The sequence below is a fragment of the Aotus nancymaae genome, unplaced genomic scaffold (genome assembly GCF_030222135.1).
Source record: "Aotus nancymaae isolate 86718 unplaced genomic scaffold, 86718_ANA_hifiasm-v0.15.2.pri h1tg000138l, whole genome shotgun sequence".
Lineage (NCBI taxonomy): Eukaryota > Metazoa > Chordata > Mammalia > Primates > Aotidae > Aotus > Aotus nancymaae.
Window position 1 is genome coordinate 2,453,283 of NW_026988553.1, and position 27,824 is coordinate 2,481,106.

Sequence of the window (27,824 nt, forward strand, 5' to 3'; positions counted from 1 at the left end):
TAAGGTTTGGTCCAAGGAGATGACCATGGCCCTTGCCTGGAGGCTAGTCCAAAGTCAGGCTTCTGCCATCCTTCTACATCTGGTCACCACCCTGTGACTGTGATACCTCTGAATGACTCAGGTGACAGACTGATCTCTCCTCCCAGAGTGCCACACAGTTGCCCCTGGGAGGTCACAGTCACTGTCCCTGACATCCGAGACAAACGGAGAGCTACAGCATGGCTTTCAGTTAACCCTAGCCCTGCCCCCTCTTCCTTCTCCCACCCCAAACTGACAAGTCTTCCCCAAGCCCAATAAGAATGCACACAGGGAGGCCAGGATTCAACCGAGTACAAAGGCAGCTTGCTTTATTCTCGAGATGCAGGGGGAAAGGGGTGGTGCAGCCTGTCTGCCTAACCCCACAGGCAGCCTAGGTCACATGTGCAAAACCTGAGGAGGTTGGGGCCTCTCCTTCCCAGTCAGCCCACCGCCTCTCACTGGGGTCCAGGTTGCAGATCACCACGAAGTTGTCTCCAGGCCGCATGGCCCAGGGTCTTCCACTGCTATGCATGGGGCTTGGCATCTAAACTCCTTGCCATCCAAGCACCCTCCTCAGTTCACTCAGGAGAGAAGCCCCTGCTCCAGATGGTGTGGGGTGCAGAATGGGCGCAGTGACTTCTTGGTGGACACCCTGCAGGAACCCTCTGTCCCTGCAGTCTTGCTCTGTCAGTCACTGGGGAAAGAGGTGACCCCCAGCGGCTCCCCGTTCCCACACCTCAGAGTGGAAGCCACCAGAACAGCTGCTTCCCATTCCTCCCACCTTTCCCTCCCCTTCCCTCCCATCCCCAGCCCTCCCTCCCACTCTTCCTCCCCCACTCCCTTCCCAGCCATCAGTGGAGGGGGGAGTTTCACCTCTGCCAGGCTGCCTGAAGGAGCTGCCAGTCCCCAGGGCAGGTCCACAAAACAAAACAACTACTGGCAAGCACAGAAAGGAAGAAAAACCACAAAAATCAGGGGTGCCTTTGTCTACAAATAACTGCGTGCACAGCAGTGGGGAGAGGCCACGCTCAGCAGCGAAGTCGACACCCTCTTGTGCTCCTTTCAGCTCAGCTTCCCTGTCTGCAAGTCCACGGGTCTCGTGGAGAGAGCACTGGGTGTGTGTGTGCGTGCACGCGCAAGCACACGCAAGAGCGTGGGGGGTGGGGAATGCACACGCACAGCTGAAGGAGTGCCCATTACAGGTATGCCCCCAATGCTGGCCACCGGCGTGGTGACTACTTGGGGAGAAGGAAGAAAAGCGTCCCTTCTCCTCAGGACCTCCTTTCTGCTAACAAAACCCTGTGCGCACACCCACACGGGGAGGTGTGTGCGTGCACTCGGCGAGCGCGCATGTACACGTACACACACAGACACACACACACACTAGCTCTATGGGAGAGTGAGGGCTGGGGCCCCAGGGGGCTCCCTGGGCCTGGGTCGTGCACGCACCCGGGCAGCTCACACGGTGGTGACCGAGAGCAGAGGGTTGTAGACCCGCTTGCCATCGGCCGAGCGCGCACCGTGGGCCAGCATCTCCTGGATGGTGATCCAGTTGTCCAGGATCTTCTTGTTCCGCTTCTTCATGGTCTTGCGGTGGCTCAGGGCGATGATGTTGAGCTCGGGCTTGCTGTCGCCGCTGTGCTGCTCGCGCAGGCATTCCAGCCGGCTCTGCATCATGAATTCGCGCCGCTTCCGCTGCTCGCGGGCCCGGATCAGATGCTGCTTCCGCTCCTCCTTGCTCCAGTAGCGGCCCATCTTCATCTCGCTCACCGCGTCGTCGTCGGTGGTCATACCGCTGCGCTCCTCCCGGATCTTCAGGGCCCGGGCTTTCAACAGCCGATCTCGCACGGGCCGCTTGGCCACGTAGCGGGTCCCGTCGCTGCGCACCTTCACCTTCCACTCCATGCGCGGCGCTTCGGTGGCGGCGGCCGCCCCCCCGCCCACCCGAGGGCCGCCGGCCAAGCTCAGGGGGCCATGGCCCAGCTCCTCCAGGCCTCGCGTGGGGGCCAGCTGCATGCAGCTGTGGTAGTGCTCGCCCTCCTGGCCCTGGCTGCGGTGGCGCCGCGAGAGGTAAGGGCTGCCTTCGGGACCCATGCGCTCCAGGGCCAACCCCGTCTTGGGGTTGCGGCGGCCGCGCTCCTCCGCGTGCTGCCTCCGGCCGGCCTCAGGATCCCGGGAGAGGGACCGGAACTTGGCGGGGCTCCCCTGTGGAGGAGCTGCCTTGGCAGGGGTGGCAACAGGGGGGCCGGGAGGGGTCCGGTTCAAGTTGGAGTTGCCGGCAGCGGCCCGCCGCAGGGGGCTCTCGGGCAGGGGCTCCACGAGCAGTGGGGTGCTGCGGCAGCTCTCTCCAGTGTTGTAGGCACTGGTGCTGTCCTTGTCCGACTTCTCAGGCAGCTCGGAGATGTCGGACAGCTCGTGCTTCTTGGGCTCGCTGGCCGCCAGGTCGTAGAGGCTCTCCTCCTCCAGCAGCCAGGCCTTCATGCAGCGCTCGCGCAGCTGCTGCATCTTCTGCGCCCGCAGGATGTTGCGGCACTTGAATTCCAGGTGCCGTAGCTCTTCCTCCAGCATGGCCATCTCGTGGCCGAGGCTCTCGTTGCGGTTGACGTCCAGGGCGCTATTGCCTGCGGAGGCCCGGGGGAAGAGGAGGCCCAGCTGGTTGCCGTTCTCCAGGTGGCACTTGATCTCCAGGAGCTCGCGGTAGCGCTCGTACTCCTCATCCGTGAGGCCTGGGACGTCGCTCCCTCCCAGCCCCGCCCCCTCAGCCAGCAGAGAGTCCATGCTGAAATGGAAGTCCCGGCTCTGCAGGGCGTCCCCTTGCAGGCCAAACTTGCGCAGGCTCCCCGGGGTGTTGGTGGAGCTCGGGGGCTCGTCTCCCAGCAGATCGTGCTCAGAGCTCTCTTCGTTCCGGGTGCTCTCGTCTGTCCGGCCCACCCCGCTGTCCAGCTCCTGGCTGTTGCTCAGGCCTGGGCCTGCATCGGGAGCCCCCTTCTCCTCTTCGTTTCCCAGCTAGAGCAGAAAGGTTAAGTCCATGGACAGGACTGTCACAGGAGGATCTGAAGAGGCTTCGGGCCTGGTTCATTTCCCCACCAAGCTTTGGGAGACCCTGCACAGCCCTCCCCACCAGCGCCCTTCTCCCTCCTCACCTGCTGGGCAGGGGGTGACTTCAGCTTACGAGCACGCAGCTCCCCCTCATTCTCAGAGCCAAAGTCATCCAGGAAGTCATCCCGGTCGCTGTCTTTCCACCGTTTCGCCAGCTGCGGAGACAGGCCCTGGTGTCCCCACAGCTTCAAGGACCTCCCCAGATACTCCTCTGGTCTGATCTGGACCCCAGACTTGGCCTCTTTGTTTCAGTGAAGGTCAACAACCTGGGGGGTGGGGTCCCAGCCCACTCAGCCTTCAGAGGCCAGGAGGGGAAACAGGCCCTGGAGACCCCTGCCCACCTGCCCTCCATCAACTCTGGGTTGTTGGCACATCTGTGCCCTAGCCATGGTCAGCAGCTTCCAAGACAGAAAGCCTGATGTCAGGGCCCCAGATCGCCCTGCCAGGTGCACACACCTGGCTCTCAGGTCGGGCCACCAGCAGGGAGATGTTGGTATTCTCTTCCTGGCTGAGGATAGCTACCGCCTCTTCCCGGTTCTGGACGTCCACGCCGTTAATCTGAGGCAGGTCAAGGGAGAATCAACAAGGATGCTAGGGCTAGCCCTGGGGTGGGCCCTGGACGGGTGCAGGTAGCCCAAACACTCTGGGCTGGGCTGGGCTGGGCTGGGCTGGGGCTTGAGCTCTGGGAGGATGTAATTAAGTGGAAGGTGCCAGGGATCAGGCAGCCTGGCCCTTTCAGGAGCAAACGTGTGCTCAGGACAGCATGCAGTGGGGGCAGAGTGAGAGGGGCCAGGAAGTGTCAGAGCAGCGCGGGCCCTGGATGCTAGCAGATCCCATGGGCACACAGGAGCCACTGGGGTGAGTGGGCAGGAGAGAGATGAGACTGAGTCCGGGTTTGGGACATGGCAGCTGCCTGGCCTCTCTGGCTTGGCTCTTAGAGGGAGATGTGCTAAAGAGAGGTGGCTGGGCTGCTGGGCGCAGTGGGGCCTCAGGCCAGGCCTGCAGCCCGTGAGCGCTCACCTGGATGATGCGGTCTCCCTCACGGATCCGGCCATCTTTGGCTGCAATGCTGTTGGGATTTACCTGCAGGACACATGCATCTTGGGGACTTGGCGCCTAACATGCCCTTTCAGTAGAAGGGGGCAGGCTCACAGTCAGGGGCCCCCACAACAAGCTGAAGGCTCTCTGGCTCCCCCTCCAGCTCTGAGCCCCAGGAAGCAGGGGCAGAGGCCGTGGACTAGTCATCTCTCCCCGCCCCTGCCCCTGGCACTGCGGGGCTCTTCTGCACAGAAGCCTATACTTTTGGTCAGCCCTGGGAGTTGGTGGGCAGTAGGACACTGTCTGTCTGGAAGATGGCTCTAGTAGGGAGGGCAGCGAGGGGCCATCGCCTCCCGGGAATACACAGACATCTGCCCAAGACGGATTCGGAAGGCTAGAAGGCTTGTTCCCAGGCCTGTCTGCCGTCTCACCCGGGCACAGGCCTCTTTCTGCAGATACTGCCCCACTGCACAGTGGCTGAAGCTGTTGACCATCCTGGCCTCGCCACGCCAGAGCCTAGGTGTGATGCCCTGTCCCTGGCAGCTAGGACCTAATGGGCAGCCTCTGAGCCACGGGCATGCCACGTGGAGGGGCCACGTCTGCATACCTCTCCGACGTAAATGCCCAGGTCCTCCTCCTCGTCCGTGCGGTAGCAAACCATCAAGCCCAGCTTGTCGCGGTGGCTGCTTTTATACAGCTCCACCTCCTGCCACAAGGGGTCCGGGAGGAAGCAGAGGTAGAAAGCCCCGGAAACGTGTGAGCAAGGGAACAGACGGCACAGCCCAGCCCCTCAGCCCGCAGCCCCTCAGCTTCCTCTGGAGCCCCGAGCTTTGACGGTCTCTCTTACCATCCCATGTGGCGCATGTGCTCAGTGGTCTCCCTACCAGGAAATACGCGCGGCACACACAGAGGCACAGGAGACAGAAGACAGACGTGCATGGGACGTGGACTCACCGACATGGACGGAACACGCAACCTCACCCGCACCCTCCCTGACTCAGCCAGATGCGTGCCGGGAGGGCCACGGGGCCGGGCCTGGGCAGGAAGGCGCACAGGCGTCGGAGCGGCTCCCGCGGTTGGCTGCGGGCCCTGGCCTGGCCACCCGGCTCACCTCATACTCCAGCTCGTCCAAGCGGTCTGCCTCCTGCGGGCCGCCCTCCATAAACTCCGCCGGGTCATAATACTCATGGCTGATCGGGGGGCTGCCCAGGAGAAGGTGGGGATCAGATTGGCCAGCCGTCCTCTCACGCCTCAGCCCCAGCTCCCAGGCAGGCCGATCCCAGCATGCCTGGCACGGAGACCTGCTCTGCACGTACTCTCAAGGGTGGCTGGCCCGGCTGCCTCCTGCAGAGCCCCGCTCTGGGCGACATGCAGCCATGCAAAGACCGGGGACGCTTCTTGCACCGGAGTGTGTGGCATCCACACAGAGGACCTGGGCACATCTAGCTCTCCCGTCCCCAAGACCAGACTCCTGCAACCATGCCAGCTGGCAGGGATGGACTTTGCCAAGCTCCAGGCACCCACCCGCCTGCCCAGCACTGGCCCCACTCATGCAATGCCCCCAGGAGTTATCCAGGCCCTGGAGGACTTCTGCAGAGCAGAGGGGGCCCACCCTACCTCCAAGGGCTACCCTCTGGGCCCCAGCGCTGAGGTTGGCTGCTCACGGCCCTGTGCCTACCTCCCTGCAGCCCGGGCTAAGATTAGCAGAATGAGGCTCACGCGGTCATGAGCCACCAGGCCTGGATGAAAGGCCTTTCTTCCAGTCAGGCCAAAGAAAGAAGCCGAAGAGATGGAGGAAATTCAGAGCAGGTAGAGGAATGAGACAGACAAGGGATGCAAGAAGATTCAAGGAGTGATGCTTGTGAGGCAGCAGAGGAGAGAGGATGGAGGAGGAGGAGCTGAGGCCCTCAACCCTGGCACTTCCAGCAGCGACGTCCCGGACAGGACGGTCCTCCCTTGGCCCTGGGGGTAGATACAACGGGGCACCTGCTGGAGCCCGGCCCAAGGCTAGAGGCCTGGAGGTTTCGGAGCCCTTGGGTACCACGATCCACTCTGGAGGCCAAGGGGCCTGCTTCGTGCCCGACAGGGTGGCGTGCAGACGGCCACCCCAGGTGGCCTGCCCTCTCTGGAGGCAGGGCCCGGGGCCCTCCTGAGGGCAACTCACAGCTCAGAGAAGACGTACGGCTCCAGGATGACCATGGGCGGGGTGGGCGGACGCAGCTTGCCCAGCGCCATGATATGTTCGAAGGTGATGTCGGTCTGAGTGCCACTGTCCACCAGCTGCAGGTCGTGGCAGGAGCTGTCCCCCCGGAGGCGGGGGCTGCGTCTCAGCACCTGGATCACCAGGGGCTCCTTGGAGGAGCGCAGGGCCTGCAGAGTTTGCTCCTGAGACAGCTTGGAGAGCTCCTTCCCGTTCACCTACGGCAGAGACACGCCTCTGTAAGAACCCTCAAGGGCCCGCTCCTCCCCTCTAAGGTCAAGGCAGAGGCCCTAGCTGGCAGGACCTGGGCTGACAAGCAGCACCCCAATCTGCTCTCCGCCTGCAGCCCTGGCTACCTTCATCCACTGAGGGCCAGCTGGCTATCGCCAAGTCACACCTGGGGGCTCGGCCTCTGTGCACTGGGTCTGGAGGCTGTGATCTCACCCTAGAACGTCCTCCAGTCTCTGCTTGGGCTCTCCTGGCCTCTCCCCATCCGGACCCACTTCTTCCTAGGGCAGCACTGAGGCCAGAGCTAGCATAGAGATCTCACTGAGTTCCTTGGCAGTGACTGGACCGTAGCAGCCGACACTCAGTGAACATCAAGGCAACAAGCGACCTTGACTCTTCAGATGAGCTGAGTCTGTCAACAAATGTCTACTCACTAGGGAGGGCCAGGGTCAGGTTGGGGGGACAAGTAGGAAGATGCATAAAGATATGGTCTTGTGTCCTCACAGTGGCAACTAACTTGCCCAAGAGAAAAGGCCTTGACTTACGAGAAGCCTCCTGGAACTGCAAAGTGGCCTAAAAGAGGTGGCGAGAAAGTGGTCCTTATAAAGGGCACGTGCCATGTGCTAGGTTACGGGCAAGAGCCCTGATGTGGGTCCCCACAAAATCCTAACCCCCAACAACCTTGAGGGAGATGCCATTATTGCAGGTGGCTGCGGGATGCTTTGCGGGGGGTGAAGGAAGGAGGATGGAGAGGAGCAGAAGGAAGCCCATTACCCACAGCATAGCTGGTGGGGCAAGGAGTGCCCACAAGCTCACAGGCTGCTTCTGCAGCACCCGAAGTGCGCTGGACCCTAGCATAGTACGCTGCAACCTTCACGTCTTCCTTGGGGAAAGGAGGCAAGTAGAGAAGGGATGAATGACTAAGGACCAAGAAGGACTGAACAGACTCCACCAGAATTCAAGGCACATGCCATGGGTCCAGCAAGGGGAAGCCGGAATCACTTCCAGGAGGAGGCAGCGCTCAAGGCAGATGTGCAGGGTCTTATGGGCTCAGCAGCCTGTGAAAGGGTAGTTCTGGGCCTGGGAGGCTACGCACTAGCATGGGGACAGACCTTACCCGCAGCTGAGGGAGCACACGGCCAGCCATGCACGCCTCAGTGGGAGGCAGGAAAGGCTTCTGGAGCAGGGGGCAGCTGGCCTCCATCAGGCAAAGGGAGTGGGGCCAAGAAAAGACACAGGGAGGCTGGTTTGCAGGTGGAAGTGAAGTTCCCAGTCATCATGGAGATGGAAGGGCGAGGAGACCCAGAGTCCACCTAGGGATGGAGCAGGCTGGGAACTTGTGCCAGATGAGAGGGCAGAAGGGCCCTGGGCATGGGCGCAGGTGGCTGCGGCTGCACAGAGTCCTCTGCTTTTCTGAGTTGTGCGAGTATTAGCAAGTTTACAAGAACCCTCTGTCCTGCATCCTTACGGTGGCACCTCCCTCCCCGGGTTTCGCACAGAGATGCCAATTCCAACAGCAAAATCTTGTGTTAGTGCCTGCAACACAGCGGAACCACCACTGCAGGAATCTTTTTGGGAAGATAACTATCTCAGGAGAGCGCAGCCTGTCCTCGGAACCCCCGTGGCCTCGGCAGTGGCTCCTCCGTTACCTTTTTCCGATTTGACTATGTCCTTGTCGATGATCATTGACGCTTTCTATGTCTCCCTTCTCCCCCACATTTTCATATTCTGAGAAGAGCTTTTTGTCAAAATCAGTGTTGTCTGACTATAAAAGAAACACAGGTTTTTGTTGTTGTTGTTTTGAGACGGAGTCTCGCTCTGTCGCCCAGGCTGGAGTGCAGTGGCGCGATCTTGGCTCACTGCAACCTCCACCTCCTGGGCTCAAGCAATTCTGCCTCAGCCTCCCGGGTAGCTGGGACTACAGGCGTGTGCCAGCACGTGCAGCTATTTTTTTATTTTGTGCTTTGGGCTCTGGGTACATGTGCACCTCCTGCATCCTAGTCTTGCTCTGTCATCCAGGCTGAAGTGCAGTGGCGTGATCTTGGTTCACACGACCTCTCCCTCCTGGGTTCAAGCAATTGTCCTGCCTCAGCCTCCCCAATAGCTAGGATTACGGGCACCCACTACCACGCCTGGCTAATTTTTGTATTTTTAGTAGAGATGGGGTTTCACTATGCTGGCCAGGATGGTCTCAAACTCCTGACCTCAGGTGATCCGCCTGCCTCTCGGCCTCCCTAAGTGCTAGGATTACAGACGTGAGCCTCCATGCCAGCCATGCGGCCTATTTCCTTCTAGTCTTTTTTCTATGTGTGCCATTTTGCAGCTGCAGGCCCCTTAAGGTCCACCCACATGTTCATCATCACCTCACTAAGGCTGCCTTTGATTTTTTGTTATTATAAAGAATGTGTCAAAGACACATTTGGGGCTCCATTTTGTACATTTTTCGTGCTTAAATCTTTGTGTAACCAGTGGTTGTCAAGGTGGAGAAAATTTCTTGAGGTGGAATCTCCAGATCAAAGACTATAAAGGAAACAGCTGTTAGCCAAGGTGTTTCTTGGAAGCCCATAAGAATGTCAGTCGGGATAGAGTGTGCTGTGCTTGGTGGAGAGGCTGCAGTTAGAAAGGCAGGATGGAGGAGGTGGGCGGCAGCAGAGAGTGGGTTCGGGAAGGCTGTAGACAAAGGGACCCAAGGAACGGCCTCAACACCCAGACTGAAGCTGGGAAATTCGGAAGCCAGCTGTCAAACACAGCCATTATTGATATTTTAACTGTAGAAATGTACAGATAACTGAATGATACTAACAACAAAGACAATAAATCCTCGGAACGCCATCACTGTCTAATTATCTTAATACGCTTTTCTGTCATCTGCGCTCTTGGGGTTATTCACATCTGGCGTGGGAGGCTGGAATACTCTGTGATACTGTGTGCATCCCTCCCTACTCCAAGTTCAGTGACATCGCAGTGGTGGCTTGAAATCTGCTCTAGTGGCAGCATTTACACCATGGAAATCGGCAAATGCTCCAAATCAGGGCTTTTTGTCTGGGAACATTTCCCGGCTTACCACTGCCCTTGAGGAGAAGCTAACACAGAAGCAGAAGGGCTTGGAGCTGTCCTCAGGATTTCTCCCTGAACTCTTGGGGCAGGACACAAGCAGGCAGTGGGACGCTCAGGTGACAGAGATGACAGAGAACGCAGGAATGACTTTCTCCCCAGAATCATTACCCAGCAGCAGTGTTGCTATGGAAACTGAGGAGAGCTTGCTGGGTGGGCTGGTGGAGGCTGGGATGTCAAGAGGGGGATGGGCACGGGTACAGCCTCAGCGCCTCGGATCAGTGGCAACCAGAGTGATCTCCTGTGACAGCCAGGCAGGTCTCTGGGTGGAAGCCACGGGCTCCTGCAGCCATCTCTCTGTCTCTCTCTCTCTCTGTCTCTCTCTCTCTCCTCCTCCTCCTCCTCATCAGGTCATACTGGACCTCAAAGAAGAAATGAACTTCCCTCTGGGGAGGGGCTGAGGGCTACCAAAAAGGCAAGAAAATATGGGGCCATGAGCATGGTGAGGAGCCACGGCGCGGCTTCTGATGACGCAGCTCTTCCGGCCCTGCTCAGAGACCTGCCCCCGCCCCAACCATCCTAAGGTGGCACACTGGTAAAGGCACCCCTGTAATGCCCCAACCTTCAGATTACCTACTCAACCACTCCAGTCCCTAAAAGGCAGAAACGCTCAACGTGGCCAACCCCGGCATGCTTCCTGCCAGACTCCCTCCTGCCCCACCTGCAAATGTTACCACACCCTGGGAGCTCACTCCACCAAGACACAAGACCTAGTTCAAGCCCCAGCCAAGCAATTCCAGTTGGATCAAAGGCCTACAGGGACAAAGCAAAACAAGGTAACAATATCTTTGTGCTGTGGGATAGACAGGAAATCCTCACGATTCAAAATGGACGAGCGATAATGGAAGAGACGTAAAACTTCACCCTAAACGCAGTAAAAAGGCGGGCTCGGAGGAGCACTCGACAGTGCGCAGACCTCATAATGGGTTTTCCAGAATATGCAGAGAATTCCTACAAACAACAAGAAAACGCAGACACAAACAACTCAAGAAGAACATGCACAAAGCGTATGAACAGGTGCTCAGGACAAAGGTGACCCAGACCCACCAACAAGCACTTAAAGCCATGACATGAGAGGACATGCCCTTCAGGATGCCGGGCCACCAGGAGGACCAACAGCATGTGTGCACGAAGGCCACAGCCAGCGAAACACCGCAGGCAGCCCAAAGGTGCCAGCGGCCGAACAGACAAACAATTCCTGGTATTCTGCACTTGCTTATTCAGAGCATATACTTGGTAGAAAACACACCCAGGCCCTCAGGAAAGGGAAGCAGAGGAAGGGTGTCGGGGATGGGAAAGATCCTCAGGCCAACAGGGCCCACATCAAGGCTGGGTGGCAGTGCTGGTGCTAAGTGACGCGAGACGATGTCCCATACTTCTCCGGATGCTACAGCAAGTCCAGGAGGCCTCAAGGTAACCAGGCCAGAGCTCGGCCTTTTACATGGGATTGTCTAATTACCTCCCTTTCATTAGACTACAGACCCCAAGAGGGCTTCACCCTGAGCTGTACTTCCATCCCAACTCCTGACAGTTTGCTGAAGATAAAAGTTTAATATGCTTCTTGGTTGAATTAAAATTTTTTATTTTTCCATAATTTGTTGAATATATATTAAGGACCTGTAATGTATCTGATCTTTCTTTAAAAATAACAATAAGAGATGGGGTTAGGCCGGGCGTGGTGGCTCATGCCTGTAATCCCAGCACTTTGGGAAGCCAAGGCAGGCGGATCACGAGGTCAGGAGTTCAAGACCAGCCTGGCCAACATGGTGAAACCCTGTCTCTGCTAAATACACAAGAATTAGCTGGGCGTGGTGGCGTGCACCTGTAATCCCAGCTACTCAGGAGACTGAGGCAGGAGAATCGCTTGAACCTGGGAGGCGGAGGTTGCGGTGAGCGGAGATCATACCATTGCACTTCAGCCAGGGTGACAAAGCGAGACTCTGTCTCAAAAAAAAAAAAAGGGTTTCACCATGTTGCCCAGGCTGGTCTCGAATGCCTGGGTTAAAGCCATCTGCTTAGTCCTCCCAAAGTGTTGGGATTACAGGCATGAGACAAGGCACCCGGCCCCTGCGTCTGATGTCTGATGGAGTCTGTGTTGGAGGGGTCTCGGAGTGCAGCTGGGTTGACCTGAGGCACTGCAGAAGCTCTGTCCTGGCCTGGCCGGGGTCAGTGACAGCAGCTGGGAGAAACCCTCTCCTCGCTCGAGTAAGGGCTGGGGGCATATGGGAGGTGGATACTCATGTGGGGGTGTGGGCAGGGGTAGGGACATGAGTGGGGGTGAAGTGTGGGGCTCCCGGGGGGGATGTGGTTAGGGTTTGCATGGGGAGGAGAGGAGGAGGCGTGGGGTGGGGGCGAGTGGCGTCTGGGGGTGGATTGTTTGGGTGGGGATGCATCTGGGTGGCATGAGGGCGATGGTGAACCCTCTTATCCTTCCGGAGTGTCTTCTCTTCCCTGGCCTCTCAGCGTCGTGCCAACTGCCTAGTGACCCTCTGGCACGGCCGTCTTCTGTGCCTCTATCTCTCTCTGCCCCTGTCTCTCTCCTGGGGCCCAGCAACCTCTGCACATCTTTCCTTCTGTGATCTGAGCTGAGCAGATGAAGCACCAGCCCAAGGCTCCAGGTACCTAGTGCATCCCTGCAGGCCGAAGATACACACACACACACACACGCACGCACACACACACACACACACGCCAAAGGCCCTGCCTGAGCCACGGCCGCCGTCAGGAGCCACAGCAAAGTCCAGAAAGAATGTCATGTGCATGCCACACATGGGAGCTTGGTAGCCTTCACGCCTAGACACGGTTTAACGCCCACAACAATTTCACCTCCATGAGGCTCTGGAAGCTGCCAGGACCCAGTGTCTGCAAGCTCTATTTAAAAAAGGTTTCCTGTCCGGCACAGTGGCTCACACCTGTAATCCCAGCACTTTGGGAGGCCGAGGTGGGCGGATCACTACTTGAGGTCAGGAGTTCAAGACCAGCCTTGCCAACATGGTGAAACCGCAACTATACTAAAAATACAAAAATTGCCAGGCACCGCGGCTCACACGTGTAATCCCAGCACTCTGGGAGGCCAAGGCTGCTGATCACCTGAGGTCAGGAGTTCGAGACCAGCCTGGCCAACACAGTGAAACCCCATCTCTACTAAAAATACAAAAATTAGCTGGGCGTGGTGGTGCATGCCTGTAATCTCAGCTACTTGGGAGGCTGAGGCAGGAGAATCACTTAACCCTGGGGAGGTAGAGGCTGCAGTGAGCTGAGATTGCGCCAGTGCACTGCAGCCTGGGGCACAGAGCTACACTCTGTCCCCCCAAAAATAAAAAAAGTCTCCTTCATCAAGTGCAAACCTCCCTCCTTTGGAAGAATCCAGAAGAAACCCACTTTGCTTCTAGTATGGAGAGAGTGAGGATTGTTGACGGAACTCACTGTCAGTAACTCACACTATTGAATGTTTCCTTCATTGAGAGCAACCTCCTTCCTTTGGAACAATCCAGAAGAAACCCACTTTATCTTGCAACACTTCACGTACCTGAAGCCTTAGCAGGGCCCCTCTGCCCAAATGTGCCCCGGATGGCTCTCACACCGTGCTTGGGACAGCCCCGTCCTCCTTTGCACACTGCTGCAAGCCCAGTCCTTCCCCACAGCTGAGCCCATCACCCTTTCCAGACACACGTCGTCTGAATCTTACCCCACAGTGTGTAAACTGGTCAACTTTCTGGAGAGGAATTTGTCAATAACTATAAAAACCCTTGAAAACGTTCATTTAGCCTTTGATCCAGACAATGTGCTCTAAGTAATTTAGTCTAAAAAGTAATAATAATGGATATTACATGAATTTAATTACAAGGATGTTCACAATTTAATTGCAAGGCTGTGGGCTCCAGGTTGGGGAGGGGAGCTGGTTCTTTCTGGAAGGCTAGGAGGGCCTCAGGCCAGGAGCAGGGCTGAGCCATGAACCCTCCCCACAGAGCAGCCCCTCTGCACACGCCCCCCCACCGGTCCCTCTAAAACTTGCAGAAAGGGCGGGGGCTCAGTGGCGGGCCTGGACGCTAGGGGGCAACTTCGAGCAGGGACCAAGCTCTCTCTCGCACAGATGAGTGGGAGGGGTAGTGGTGGGTGTGGGAAGACCTTCCCAACCATCAGGGGTGTTGGGGGGTGAGCAAGGCAGGGGAGAGGCCCTTGCTGGGGGTGCGCCAGGGACCCCAGGACTGGGGCAACGCCTGGGGATGGGGCATGTTCTGGGGATTCTGTGGGCTAAGGACATGTGACTCCCGGACAGGCTAGAGATGGTGAGCGGTGTGCCCAGGAAGCATGGGAGATGAGGGAAGAGGGGGAGTCCTGCCCCACCCACACTGGACAGGGTGCCGCATAGGAAAGGAGTCCCAAGGAACTGAAGGGAGAGACGGCAGACTGCGCGGTGAGCAGAGGGTGTGAGGTGGTCGGGTCCAGAACACACCCCCCATCCCGTTCCGCTCCCCAAGGGGCTTGGTTGGAAAGTGGGAGGGACAGGGACAAAGCTGCCCAGGTGAATAGAGTGGTCAGGACAGCCTCTGTGGGTCGGTGACACTTGAGCTGAGACCTAAATGATGACAAGAAGCCAGCCATGCTTCCTTGCAGTGAAGAATGCTCCCAGAAGAGCAGAGTGTACGGGCCTGGCCAGCAGGTGACGGCAGTGTCCAGACCACAAATGATGGTGGCATGACCCCAGGGGTGTCAATAGCGGTGATGGGATGTGGCCAGAGTCAGCTTGGGCTGGGGGCAAGGGACAGGGAGACTGAAGATGACAGGAAACGCACGTCCGAACCTCAGTGAGATACCGCCACACACCACAAGGGAGCAGGAATCAGTGAAAGAAGCACGAGTATTGGAGAGGGTGCCAGGACCCTGGAGCCGCACGCCTTGCTGCTGGGCATGGAAAATAGTGCAGCCCGGAAGCAATCTGGTGGCTCCTCACAAGGTTAGATGTAGCTTATGTATATGACCCAGCAATCCCCAAAGAAATGAGAACAGACATGCAAACAAAAACGTACTCAAACGCTCACAGCAGACTATCCATAGCAACCAACGCCCGTGTCTGCACATGGTACACCCATCCCGGCACGCATGTGACCGTATAAACACAGTCTAGCCAAAGAGGCCAGTCGCAAGGGCCGATACTTCATGATTCCATTTCCATGAAACGTCCAGAACAGGCAAATCCCTACAAACAGGAAGCAGATAAATGGTTGCCAGGACCTGGAGAAAAGGGAGCCTGGGGGGGCGGTCACTGCTGAGGGGTATGAGGTCCCTTTTGGGGCGAAGAACCTGTTCTGGAACCAGCCAGTGGTCATGGCTGCACAGCATTGAGAATAAATAAGTGTCACTGGTGCTAAATGTTAGGTTATGCGCATCTTACCATGAAAAAACAAAATCGCCACACAGGACCACAAGGATCAGGGGTGTCCTCACAACAGTGACGAAGACTGAGGGAGGAAGGACTCAGAGATTAGGCTCAAGGCAGGAAATGGAAAGTTTTCATCTCCAGCCCAAACTTCCCGAGGCCTGTGGACATCCCCAGCGCTCCACTCCAACTTAGCCTGGCCCAAGCCCAAGTCAGCCAACTGGGTGACATGGGACCATTGCTGTTCAATGAAACTAGGAATTTTGCTTGATTTAAAATCATGAGATGACAGCTGGGCACGGTGGTTCACACTTGTAAATCCCAGCACTTTGGGAGGCACAAGTGGACGGATCACTTGAGGTCGGGAGTTTGAGACCAGCCTGGCCAACACGGTGAAACGCTGCATCTACTAAAAATACAAAAATACAAAAATTAGCCTGTAATCCCAACTACTTGGGAGGCTGAGGCAGGAGAATCACTGGAACCCGGGAGGCGGAGATTGCAGTGAGCTGAGATTATGTCACTGTACTCCAGCTCCGGTAACAGAGCAAGACTCCGTCTCAAACAAAAAAATCATGAGATGAAACTCGGCATGGCCTCTCGCTCCGTAGTGCCAAGCAGAGGGGGCAGGTGAGCGGTAGTGGTGAGGCGGGAAGATCACCTGAGCATTGGGAGGTCGAAGCTGCAGTGAGCCAAGATTGTACCACTGCACTGCAGCCTGTGCAGCAGACTGAAACCCTGTCTCAAAAATAACAAAAATAAAAAACAAGTAAATAAAAATTTACAAAACAAAAGCATGACATGGACGCGCTCACCTGGGGAATAGGTGTAGACAAGAACCCGAGAGGCCCAGGGAAAGTCCCGGGCGCCGTGACTTGGAGCGGGTGGGAGCTCGGGAGGGGAGCGCGAAGGTGGAGCGTGCACCTCTAGGTTCGCTAAGACGTGGGCGGGGCCGGGTGGGGAAGCTCGGTCTGCGTCGACACAGCCTTACAGAGCTTTCTGCAGAGGAGTAGCAGGGGCAACTCCAGCAGCTGAGCTCTCATCAGCGTTTTCAGAGACATCAGAGTGGCGGCTGAACGCCAATGGAAGAGCAATTAGTAAGGCCAGCGGAAGCGCTGGCACCACCTTCCCCGCATGAGGGGGACGTTCGGGCAGGGGAGGGGGCAAAACGGCGCAGGCGAGCCACGTGGACAGTCGCTGCGGGGGCCTTCGGGGAGGCAGGAAGTGGGGAGCCCTGGCCAGCGACGGCGGGGCCCCAAGCCCGCTCACCCCGCCCCCTGAGCCCGGAGCGGCAAACAAAGAGCGGGCGGCAACGGCGGCAGAGGGGCGGCCGCGGGAGCAGGGCCCGGCAACTCTCGCCTCTGCGCCGCCACCCCCGCCGGGGGCTGAGCTCTGTCTCCGGGCCCTGCCTCAGGAACCCTCCCGCACCCAGCGGTGGCAGGCGCGCAGCCGGGTGGGGCGCGACGCCCTCCTGCTGATCAGGGATCTCTGGGAAGCCGAGAAGAGGGGCAGGAGAGGCTAAGAAAACAGCTGTGAAACTCGCAATCCCAAGTGCTTGTCACACGGCGCCGGCGACCCCTTTCCCTCTCACTGGCAACGCTAGGGGTGGGACGTGAACCCATATCACTTCTAGGGGCCCCATGGCTGCCACGTTCAGACTCTCCTTACCCCACTGCTATAGAGTGGGAAACAGGCTGGGGAAGGATGGAGACAGGAAGTTATCCTCTGCCAGGGGCCGAGTTCTGACCCACCTGCTGGCTCTCAGCTCTGCGTCTGGAGTATCCAGGACACCTTGGAAGCAGTTGTGACTGTAGCCTCCAGGCCAAGTCAGGTGTCGGGGGGATCTCCCGACTGGTAGAGCATCGGAGGAGAAAGGAGAAGCCACGAGCTCACTACATTCATCCACTCAGTTGCCCAGCAGCAGTCCCCATTCATGTTTCCCCAGCTCGGGATTTGGAAAACTGTCCGCCGACAGGGATGTCGGAACATCTGCAGATTCCCGCACCTGCTCTGCCAGTTTCTACACACACATTTGCAGCAGCGTTTGAAAGCAGGATGCCATCACTCCCGTTCTCCGTGGAAGCAGAACACCCTTAGCAGGGAATCCCGCACTCATACAAGGGGCCAGCCTCACATCTCCCCAGCTGTCCTGCTAACACCCTTATAGCTTTGTAAAAAAATCTAGGATCTGAGTCCAGGCGCGGTGGCTCACGCCTATAATCCCAGCACTTTGGGAGGCCGAGGTGGTGGATCACCTGAGGTCAGAAGTTCCAGATCAGCCTGACCTACAGGTGGAAACCCAGTCTCTACTAACAGTTCAAAAATAGCCAGGCATGGTGGCACAGTCTGTAGCCCCAGCTACCTGGGAGGCTGAGGCAGGAGAATTGCTTGAACCTGGGAGGCGGAGGTTGAAGTGAGCTGACATAATGCCATTGCACTCCAGCCTGGACAACAAGAGCGAAATTCTCTCAAGAACAAAACAAACAAACAAATCTAGAATTCAATCAAAAAGCACACATACTACATTCGGTTGTTCGGTCTTCAGTTATTATGTCTCCTCTCCTTTAATCTAGAAAAATCTATAATTTTTTTCACTTTAATGACAGTGACCTCTTGGAAGAGACCAGTCCTTATGGAACGTGCCCAAGTCTGAATTTGCCTGATTCTTCCCGAGGTGAGATTCAGGTTGAGCGTTTTGACAAGAGCGCCTTGCAGGAGATGCTGTACCTCTCCTCCCTGAGCCCTGCATCAGGCGACAGGCAGGGTCGGATGCTCAGTTGGATCACGTGGCATTTTCCCTTCCTGATTCACTGGTAATTTGGGGTAATATTTGGAGACTCTGTGAATATTCTTTTTACTGGAATATTCAATTACTGAATGGCAAAAGCACTGGATGCCCAGTAACCTGAATTACTGCCCAGGTTCCAGTGGTTTTGCCATCCAGTAACTGATTCAGGCGTTGGTGGCTGCAAAATGTCTCCACTGTTGTGTAAGAATTCTAGCAGGGACAAAGAGGAGGCAGGCCCAGCAAGTAGCATGGCTGCTCATGCCCCCAGCTGCCGCTGCCTGGGCAAGCCACACCACCCGCCTCCATAACTCTGTGCCCACCCTTTCTGCCCGGCGGCAGAAGAGAGAGAAGCATGGGAGGGCTTCATCTCCAAGGCCTTTGAGCAGTTAGTGGGGGGAAGGGGTGTCTGGGTGTCCATGAGAGACGTGTATACTGGTGGGGTGCATATGATAGGGAAGGACAGTCAGTTAGCTGCACATGGCATGGAAGAACAGCTTTCAGAGGTGTGGGGTGAGGCCTTGACCCCTTATTTGTTAAAAAAAAAAAAAAAGCACCTCCCTTCATCGATGTTAATGTGGTTTGGGGCTACCATGGATATACTCTCGGTCCCTACCCAAGGCCCTAGCTACTCACAGCCAGTGGCATCGACATCACCTGGGGGCCTGTGAGAAATGCAGAATCCCAGGCCCCAAGCTGGTGGCTCAGTCAGAAAGTGCACTTTAACAAGGGCTTCCAGTGGAAGGTGGCACTGCACTGTCCCAGAGCGAACCCTGGGGGAAGCAGGGCAGACCTCAGCAAAGGCCTTCTGCACCAGGCAGGCGCTTTCAAGCATCTCTGCTTCCCCTCACTTCCCCTTTCCTCCCTGAAGTCCGGGGTGTGCTGATGACTCATCAATCCATCTGGCCCCCACCTTTCCAGAAGAGAGGTGGCCTCACAGACCCGTCTGTAGTCCTGGCTCAGAAGCAGACAGGAGGCCTGGAGCAGTGGCTCATGCCTGTAATCCCAGCCCTTTGGGAGGCCGAGGCAGACAGATAATCAGAGGTCAGGAGTTTGAGACCAGCCTGGCCAACACGGTGACATCCTGTCTCTACTAAAAATACAAAAATTAGCTGGGTGTGGTGGTGTGTGCCTGTAACCCCAGCTACTCGGGAGACTGAGGCAGGAGAAGTGCTTGAACCCAGGAGTTGGAGGTTGCAGTGAGCCAAGATCGCGCCACTGCCCTCCAGCCTGGAGTACACAGCAAGACTCCGTCTCAAAGGAAAAAAAAAGCAGACAGGAAAAAGGGGTGTCCCACACTTTGCACAGGAAAAGCCAACCACTTCTTCAAGCCATTATCAAGATCAACCTTCGGGTACATGTTCACAGCTTTCCAAGCACATGGCCCAGCAACTGAAACCCATCCTCCCACCCACCTCGGGCTTGCCTGGCTGGCTAAGGGCACAGTTCACATCTAGCAGCAATCAAAGCAATATTCCCTCTGCAGCGTATTTCATTTCCAATGCTCCAAGCAGGCATAAGGGCAGGCACCAACAGGGAGGACATCTTGCCCAGCCCCACAGCCTCCAAGCCCAGGTGGCTCAGCCTCACCTCCTCCAGCCCAGCTCCTGTGCAAAATGACCACACCCACCTCCGCATTGGTCCCTGTCCCTCTGTTTTTGTTTTTAGACACGGTCTGGCTCCATTGCCCGGCTGGAGTGCAGTGGCACAATCACGGCTCACAGCAGCCTCCAGCTCCTGGGCTCAAGCGATCCTCCTGCCTCAGCCTCCCCAGTAGCTGGAACTAGAGGTGCATGCTCAAGCAATTTTTTTATTTTTGTAGAGACAAGTTCTCGATATGTTGCCCAGGCTGTCCCAACTAATATTATAGTACATCACACTTCACAACTCAGGGGTCTCTTTCCTGAATAATTCTCAGAATAATATTGGACCCTCTTCTGTTGCTGGGCATTAAGTAACATATCCAGATGTAAGGCCTTCTCCATGTGAGTTCCTTTTGTTTTTTTTTTTTTTTGAGAGACAGGTCTCCCTCTGTCGCCCAGGCTGGAGTGCAGTGGCACAATCTCGGCTAACTGCAACCTCCGCCTCCCAAGTTCAGGGATTCTCCTGCATCAGCTTCCTAAGTAGCTGGGATTTTAGGCACGCACCACCATGCCTGACTAATTTTTGTATTTTTAGTAGAGACGGGGTTTCACCATGTTGACCAGGATGGTCTCCAACTCCTGGCCTCAAGTGATCTACCAGCTTTGGCCTCCCAAAGCGCTGGGATTTGTAATTTCCACCTTTCTTTTTTGAAACAGAGTCTTGCTCTGTCGCCCAGGCTAGAGTGCAATGGCATGATCTCAGCTCACTGCAACCTCCGCCTGCAAGGTTCAAGCAATTCTCCTGCCTCAGCCTCCGAGTAGCTGGGACTACAGGTGCGCGGCACCATGCCTGGCTAATTTTTTGTATTTTCAGTACAGACTAAGTTTCACCATGTTGGCCAGGCTGGACTCGAATTCCTGACCTCATGATCTGCCTGCCTCAGCCTCCCAAAGTGCTGGGATTACAGGCGGAGTCAAGGCGCCAGGCAAATTTCCACTTCTTAATGACCAACTGAATGGCCTGAGGGCAGCAGCTCCCTCTCCACCCAGTGAGATCCCCGTGAGACACACTGTCTGCTTTCCTTGTCACAATGGCCCTCGAAGGCAAAAGCTCATTTCACAGGTGAGGAAACTGAGGCACTTGCCCCTGGCCACACAGCTGTCAGTTGGTGGCTGCCTCCATTCCCATCTCCACGCTGCACTGCCTTCTCCGGCAGGGCCCCTGAAGTAGAAGGAAGGGAAGGATGCCAGTTCAGCCTGTGGGGCAGTGTGGCTGGTGCTGGCACATGCCTTGCCCACCCACCGCCCCCCGCCAATATGTTCGTGTGGTCACAGAGTTCCTGTCCTAAAGCTTCGGAGAGGTCTGTTGCTGGGTGGTAACCCGCGCATCTTCATGATATGTCGTACGTGAACCTGGCAAACCGTCACCACTGTCAAGACAGTGGCCGCTTCTATCTTCCCCCAAAGTGTCCTCGTGCCCCTCTGCCCATCCCTGCAACGACGAATCTGCTCTCCGTCCCTATCGAATTTAATTTCAGCAGATCGGACAGGCCTCAGGAACCGCAACGCGAGGGCGGAAGGGGCATTCTACAATCATGGGACAATGGCATAGAGCGGGGTGACCTGGTCCAGAAGATAGCAGGCGGAATTCAGTGTCCCGCCCTCTGTGTCCCGCCCTCTGTGTCCCGCCCTCTGTGTCCCGCCCTCTGTGTCCCGCCCTCTGTTCTCCCGAAACACAAGGACTTCACCCGGACCTGCTGCTTCCCCAGTCACCTTCAGCGGCCGGACAACTGAGGTGACTGAGAGGCCAGCTTTCTCCTGGAAGGGTGGAAGCCAGTGTGGATGTCACAGGAAGCCCCGTGCAAGCAGGAGGGAGACAGCGAAGCCACCCTGCTCGGTGGGTGGGAGAGCAGCCTGGAAGAAGACATCCCTGAAGAAGGGACACTGGCTGCCACCCTCAGTCCAGCGCGCCAGCAACACTTTCTCTCCCCCACATTGCTTGTGTGCTGGTGACGGTCTCCCCTTATAAAAAGGGCAAGCCCGGGGGGAGAAGCGAAACCCTGTTTGCAGTGTCTCCCTGCTGAGTATCCCACACCCAGGATGGCTGTCAGCACCGTGAGGGTTCAGCATGTAAGTGCTTTAGGCAAGAATGCCCAGGAGACCACCAGAAGGGCTGGCCAGGTATCCTCTGGCCTCCCCCGATGTGGACGGAGGGGAGAAGACAGGTGGTCCTGACCCACTCCCCTTGTAAAGCCTAAGTAGGGCGGGCAGGAGGCCAGTTCCGCGCACCAGGGATTTATCCCCCAAGCATCTCCAGTGTGCCTGGATGCTAGCAAGCACATCATGGTGTTGGTGGGTTGGTGGAGAGGGGGTGCCAAGGCCAGAGAGACAAGTTCAGCAGCGTGTGGACCATGATGAGATATAAGACAAGGAGGCACATGGGCTGCGGTAAAGCTCCAGAGCTGGGGGCATGCGGCTTCCTGCCCTCCATTCTGGGCAACTGCGATACTTCCTTCTCTGAGCTCAACACACAGTAATCCTCCATTTTCAGGGAGGCCCCAGATTTTCCTAACTAGGAGAATATGACTGGAATATAGGAATGGGGCTGAGGTTCCGACACAACACACGGAAGTGCCTGTGACAGCCCACATCCGTGAAATAAAGGAACAAAACCACGTGCTCATCTCGCTACAGAAGCAGCACTGGGCAAATCCAACGCCTCCCATGATGAAAACAAACTAGGAACAGAATGGAATTTCCTTACCCTGACAAAGGACAGCTAACTTTATACCCCCCGTGAAAGACTGGAAGCTTCGTTCCCTCTAAGATGAGGAACAAGGGAAAGACACTCACCGCCTCCTGTATTTGACATTGTACTAGAGACTGTAGCCAGGACAAATTAACAAGAAAAATAAACCCAAGGGGCCAGGCTTGGTGGCTTTCACTGGTAACCCCAGCACTTTGGGAGGCCGAGGTGGGTGGGATTGCTTGAGGCCAGGAGTTCGAGACTAGCCTGGACAACATGGGAAAACCTTGTCTCTGCTAAAAATACAAAAAGTAGCCAGGCATGGTGGTGCGTGCCTGTAATCCCAGCTGCTCGGGAGGCTGAGGCGGGACAATCACTTGAATCCAGAAGGTGGAGGCTGCAGGGTGCAGAGATTGTACCACTGCACTCCAGCCTGGGCGACAGAGTGAGACTGTGTCTCAAAAAAAAAACAAAAGAAATCGAAGGCATCCAGATTTGCCAGTGACGTGATACTAATATGCAGATAATCCTGAGGAATTCACTAAAAAATTTATATTTAATAAACAATTTTAGTAAGGTTGCAAGATACAGGATCAATGTACAAAAATCAATTGTATATGTATATATATATATATATATTTTTTTTTTTTTTTTGAGACAGAGTCCTGCTCTGTCACCCAGGCTGGACTGCAGTGGCACAATCTCAGCTCACTGCAACCTCTGCCTCTCCTCTGGGGTTCAAGCAATTCTCCTGCCTCAGTCTCCGGAGTAACTGGGATTACAGGCACACACCACCATGTCTGGCTAATTATTTTGTATTTTTAGTAGAGATGGGGTTCCATCATGTTGGCCAGGCTGGTCTCGAATTCCTGGCTTCAGGTGATCCACCAGCCTCAGCCTCCCAAAGTGCTGGAATTACAGGCGAGAGCCACCGAGCTCAGCCAATCAATTGTATTTTGATACAGTACCAATGAGAAACCCGAAAGTAAAATTAAGAAAACAGTTCCATTTATGATAGCATCATAAAGAATAAAATATTCAGGAATAAACTTACCAAAAGTCGAAAACATCATTTAAAGAAATAAAAGACCTAAATAAATGGAAAACACACCCCAAACTGATCCACAAATTAGATGCAATCTCTATCAAAATGCCAGCTGGCTTCTTTCCAGAAATTAACAACCTGATCCTGAAATTCATATGGAAACTCGAGGGATTCACAATAGACAAAACAGTCTTGAAAAAGATGTACAAAGTTGGAGGACTCTCATTTCCTTATTTCAAAACTTACTACAAAGCTGCAGTGATCAAAGCAGTGTGGTGGTGGCATAAGGACAGACGTTTTTCCAAAGAAGATACACAAATGGCCAAACAAGCACAAGAAAAGATGCTCAACATCATTTAGCTAGCAGGAAGTGCAAATCAGAATCACAATGAGATACCACTTCACACCCAGCGGGACAGCCGTAACAAAAACCCAGGAAATAACAACTGTGGGCAAGGATGTAGAGAAATTGGAACCCTTCTGTTGCTGGTGGGAATGTAAAATGGCTCCTCAAAACATTAAACAGATAATCACCATATAATCCAGCAATTTCATTTCCAGGTACATACTCAAAAGAATTAAAAGCAAGGACTCAGATACAAGTAGACCAGTGTTCACAGCAGCACTATGCACAACAGCCCGAGGGCGCTGCTGAACGGATAAATATTATGTTGCGCATCACAAAATGAAATTGACTACTGATATATGGGTGAATCTTGTAAACATTATGAGTAATGAAAACCAGACACAAAAGATCAGTTTCTACGAAATGTTTAGAATAAGCAAATCCACAGAGACAGGGGCTGGGAAGTTTGTGGGAGAAATCGGGATGCGACTGCTAGTAAGTGCAGGGTTTCTTTTGGGGTGATGAAAATGTTCTGGAATTACTGGTGTGGGTTGCACAACCTTGTGAATGTACTAAACATCACTGAGTTGTAGACTTTGAAAGGGTAAGCTGTACAGCAGGAGAATTACAACTCAGTACAGCTGTAATTTTGGAAATGCTGTGAGTCATTGGCAGAAAATGGCTTGGAACACAAGGCTAGGCTAGAGACTTGGGGATTCCTAGCCTGGGGGTCCCAGACCTCTGTGAATTGCGTATGGAAGGCGCTGCAGGTGCACATGTGCTTTTTTCTGAAAATCAGACCCTGACAAGGTGCAGAGGCCCAAGGGGGTGCAGATGAGGTCACTCAGGGGAGCCAGGGAGAACTCCCTGAAGATGGAGGAGCACCCGTGTTTAAGGAGGCCGGGAGGCAGGCACGGGGTCCTAGAAGCTGACTGGTCTTTTGGAACAAAAGCTCCTTCTCCTCCGAAGAGGCTGGGACAGCTCGTGGTCTGCACGGCTTTCCGTATCTACTTTTTTCAGTCGTCTTGTTTTCCCTTAGTTGTAAAGGATAGTTCTCCTCTTAAAACTTCACCCCGGCTCCGACTGGGCCAAGGAGGAACGTAGAATGTGCTACTTTGCAGCCAAACTTTCAACGGAGTTTTCAAAGAGGGCCCAGCAGGAAAGCGCACAGAGGGCGAGTGCGCCAGCGGCCCTCCTCCTCGTCTCCTTGGTGAGGGCAAGACCCCTCCACGAAGGAGAACTTAGGGCGCAGAGCAGGGACAGGCCCACCCGGGTTCACCTCCCTGAAGGCAGCTCCGAAGGGCTGTGGGGAGTCCCAAGGGCTACCGGTGTTGCGTCCCATGGCTCTTTTCAGGCCTGGGGTGCAGCTCGGGTCGCTCTCCCCTTTCCACACGTCCCCACGAGGTTGGCCTGGGCCTTAAGGAGAGCGCTACACCAATCCTTTTCCAGGAAAGTCAAGACGGCCCCGGAGGAATCGCTCGCCGTTTGATGGAATGACTCCCGAAAAGGAAGCAGTAGCTTGGGACACAGAGTCCCCGTCAGCCAACACCCAGCCCTGGAGTCCAACACTGATTCCAGAGGACGCCCTCTCGATCGCATTCCTATCCCGCTAGGGGGCTGGCCATGGCCAGACAAGGTTTCCAAACAGCGGGAAAAAGAGACGAGGAGTGGCAGTCGGGAACTGAGGGAAGAAGGCGGAGGGCAGCGAACGAAAGAAGCCTAGGGCCCCGCGCGCTCCCGGAGAAGGGCCGGAGAGAGGGGACCTGGAGCTCCGCCAGGCTGGAGCAAGATTTGCGTCCCAGGCCGGGCGCGGTGGCTCAAGCCTGTAATCCCAGCACTTTGGGAGGCCGAGGCGGGTGGATCACGAGGTCAAGAGATCGAGACCATCCTGGTCAACATGGTGAAACCCCGTCTCTACTAATACAAAAAATTAGCTGGGCATGGTGGCGCGTGCCTGTAATCCCAGCTACTCAGGAGGCTGAGGCAGGAGAATTGCCTGAACCCAGGAGGCGGAGATTGCGGTGAGCCGAGATCGCGCCATTGCGCTCCAGCCTGGGTATCAAGAGCGAAACTCCGTCTCAAAAAAAAAAAAAAAAAAAAAAAAAAAAAGATTTGCGTCCCAGCCCTGCGCCTCCACTCCCGCACGAGGTGGTCAGAGGAGCTCGGCTCGCAGTCTGAAGGCAGTCCCCGGATTCCTGGGAATTCTCCCCCTTGCCCCGCCCCGACCCCCACCCCCCAGTCTTCGCCGATACCTGCACGGGTTTCCCCACGTTCTCCCAAGCCAACACCCTTCCCGCAAAGCACTTGATTCCTTCCCAGTCCTGACCAATAAACCCGGGAGTTGAATCCAGACCACTAAACGCATACCTGTCTGAGCCCTGTCTGCTCCTGGGTGCCTTGACCTTGACCTCCCTCCACTTAGCCCTAGGGGGTCTCAGCCCACAGCATCCGGGACATTTCTCTAGACAGTTTGCAGGGTGCACACAGAGAGTACACAAATGCGGGGCCGGGGGAGCCTCCGCGCACACAGAGACGGGGCACAGGAACGCACTCACGTAGTCACGCCACGCACAGGCAAGAGGCCCGGCTCTGGGCCGTGGGGCTGGGCTCCAGGTCCGAGCGCGGGGCCCCGCGTCTCCTTCCCTCTCCGCGGCGCCCCGCTGGTCCACTACCCCCAAAGCCCGGCCGGGAACTGCCGCCCGCAGACAGCCCAACCCGCTGATCCCGGCGGTGCCCACTCATCCGAGACGCCCAAGGCCCGGAAGCCTACCGTTCGGCCAGGGCCAGACGGGAGTGGGTGTCGGGGTGGGCACCCAGCCCCCGGCCGGACTTGGACCGCGCCAGGGGACTCCCGCGCACTCCTACGCTCCAGGCCCGCCGGGATCGAGATTCGGCGCCCCCCGCACGGCGGGCGCCTGGCTCCCTCCCCCGCCCTGGGTCCTGCCGGGAGAGCGTGTGCGGGCAACTGCGCTCGTTGCTATGCAACCTCCATCCCGCGCCCGCCGCCCCGCACCTCCCGGGACGGAAGCGCGCCCCACCCGGGCCAACCCAACTTCCCACCCCGGGCTGATCTGGACGCAGGGCTCGCGGCCCAATCTACTCCGGGGGCCCAAGTCATGCGCTCCGCACCCCGCCCCCACCCGGCTCTCCTACCCGTGGCTGGTTCCCACGGAGACCCAACACCCAATAGCCCCAGGATGGGAGGGTACGGACCGCTCCCTACCTTTTCCTCCTCGAGCCCTCCGGCTCTCCCACGCCGCCCCGCCGCTCCGGGCCTCCCCACCCGCCCGCTCCTTCCCGCGGAGGGCCGCGCCCCCGCCGCAGCGCCGGCCGCCCTACCTGCAGCATCACTTTGTACTGCTCCTCCGGTTTCTGGACCACGCACATATTACATCCCATGGTGCTGGCCGGCGAGGGGAGGCAGAGGGCGGGAACGGGAGGACGCCTTTCACTGGCCCGTGCGCGGGACCTCGGGTCCCGGGCCGGGGCCGGGATCCATACCCTGGTGCTGGGGGGCGGGCCGCCTAGCGGGGGAGGGGGGCACGCCCCCGAGGGGGGGTCAGTGGCTCGCCCCTCGGGTTAACTCTTCGCTGGCCGAGGCCAGGCGCGGGCATGCTCCCTCGCACCCAGCCAGGAGAAAAAGGGCAGCGGGGGATGGGCGGGCGCGCCGGGCGTTGCCAGGCTACGGCCCCCCAGGGAGAGCGGGGGCGCGCCGGGCCGCCGGGGTCCGTCAGGGACCGTCAGGGGTCGTGGGCCGCGCGCCTCCCCGCCTGCGGGGCCCGCCGCTGTCGCAGCCGCAGCCGCCTCCGGCTCCCGCCCATGGCCGCCAGCCCCGGGAACCCGGCCCTCGCGCTCGGCGCCGCGGCCCGGCCCGCGACAGGGGGGGCGGCCAGGCCAGCGCCCGCGCTCCCGCCTCGCCCGGCCACGCTCTTGGCGCTCCCGGCGCCCGCTCTCCGGCCAGCAGTCGCCGGTCCTCTCCAGCTCCCGCCCGGGACGACGGGCACGCGCGCGCGCCCACGGAGGCGGGGGAGGGGCGCGGGGACCGGGCGCACGCGCGCCGGGAGGGGCAGGGAGGGGAGCGGGGCCGACTGCGGGAGGGAGCGGCTGAGGCGCTGCAGCGGGCGCGGGAAGCCGGGGGCGGCCGCTCGACGGAAGCGGGTGGGGGTCCCCGGCACCCCACGACACCCGACGTCCGGTCCCGAGGAGTGGGCGCCCGGCACGTTGCCCGATGCCGGTCTGAAA

At 57.1% G+C, this 27,824-nt stretch overlaps 1 protein-coding gene across 6 annotated transcripts; it reads right to left on the reverse strand.

Annotated features, from left to right (window-relative positions):
* Positions 1-320: 320 nt before the first annotated feature.
* On the reverse strand, positions 321-27,041 carry PDZD4 (PDZ domain containing 4). 6 transcript variants are annotated; one of them, XM_012437863.2, is made up of 8 exons: positions 26,922-27,041; positions 6,338-6,573; positions 5,267-5,357; positions 4,763-4,861; positions 4,138-4,200; positions 3,574-3,675; positions 3,162-3,272; positions 321-3,024 (listed from the first exon to the last, which is right to left on the reverse strand). In XM_012437863.2, exons 1-8 carry the CDS (start codon positions 26,979-26,981, stop codon positions 1,477-1,479), a joined length of 2,310 nt encoding a protein of 769 aa, XP_012293286.1. In that variant the 5' UTR covers positions 26,982-27,041; the 3' UTR covers positions 321-1,476. The 6 variants fall into 6 exon arrangements, with proteins under 6 accessions (XP_012293286.1, XP_012293285.1, XP_012293291.1 ...); XM_012437862.2 differs by having other exon boundaries at positions 6,320-6,573; XM_012437868.2 differs by lacking the exon at positions 26,922-27,041 and adding an exon at positions 5,875-6,117 and having other exon boundaries at positions 6,338-6,427.
* Between the last annotated feature and the right edge of the window lie 783 nt (positions 27,042-27,824).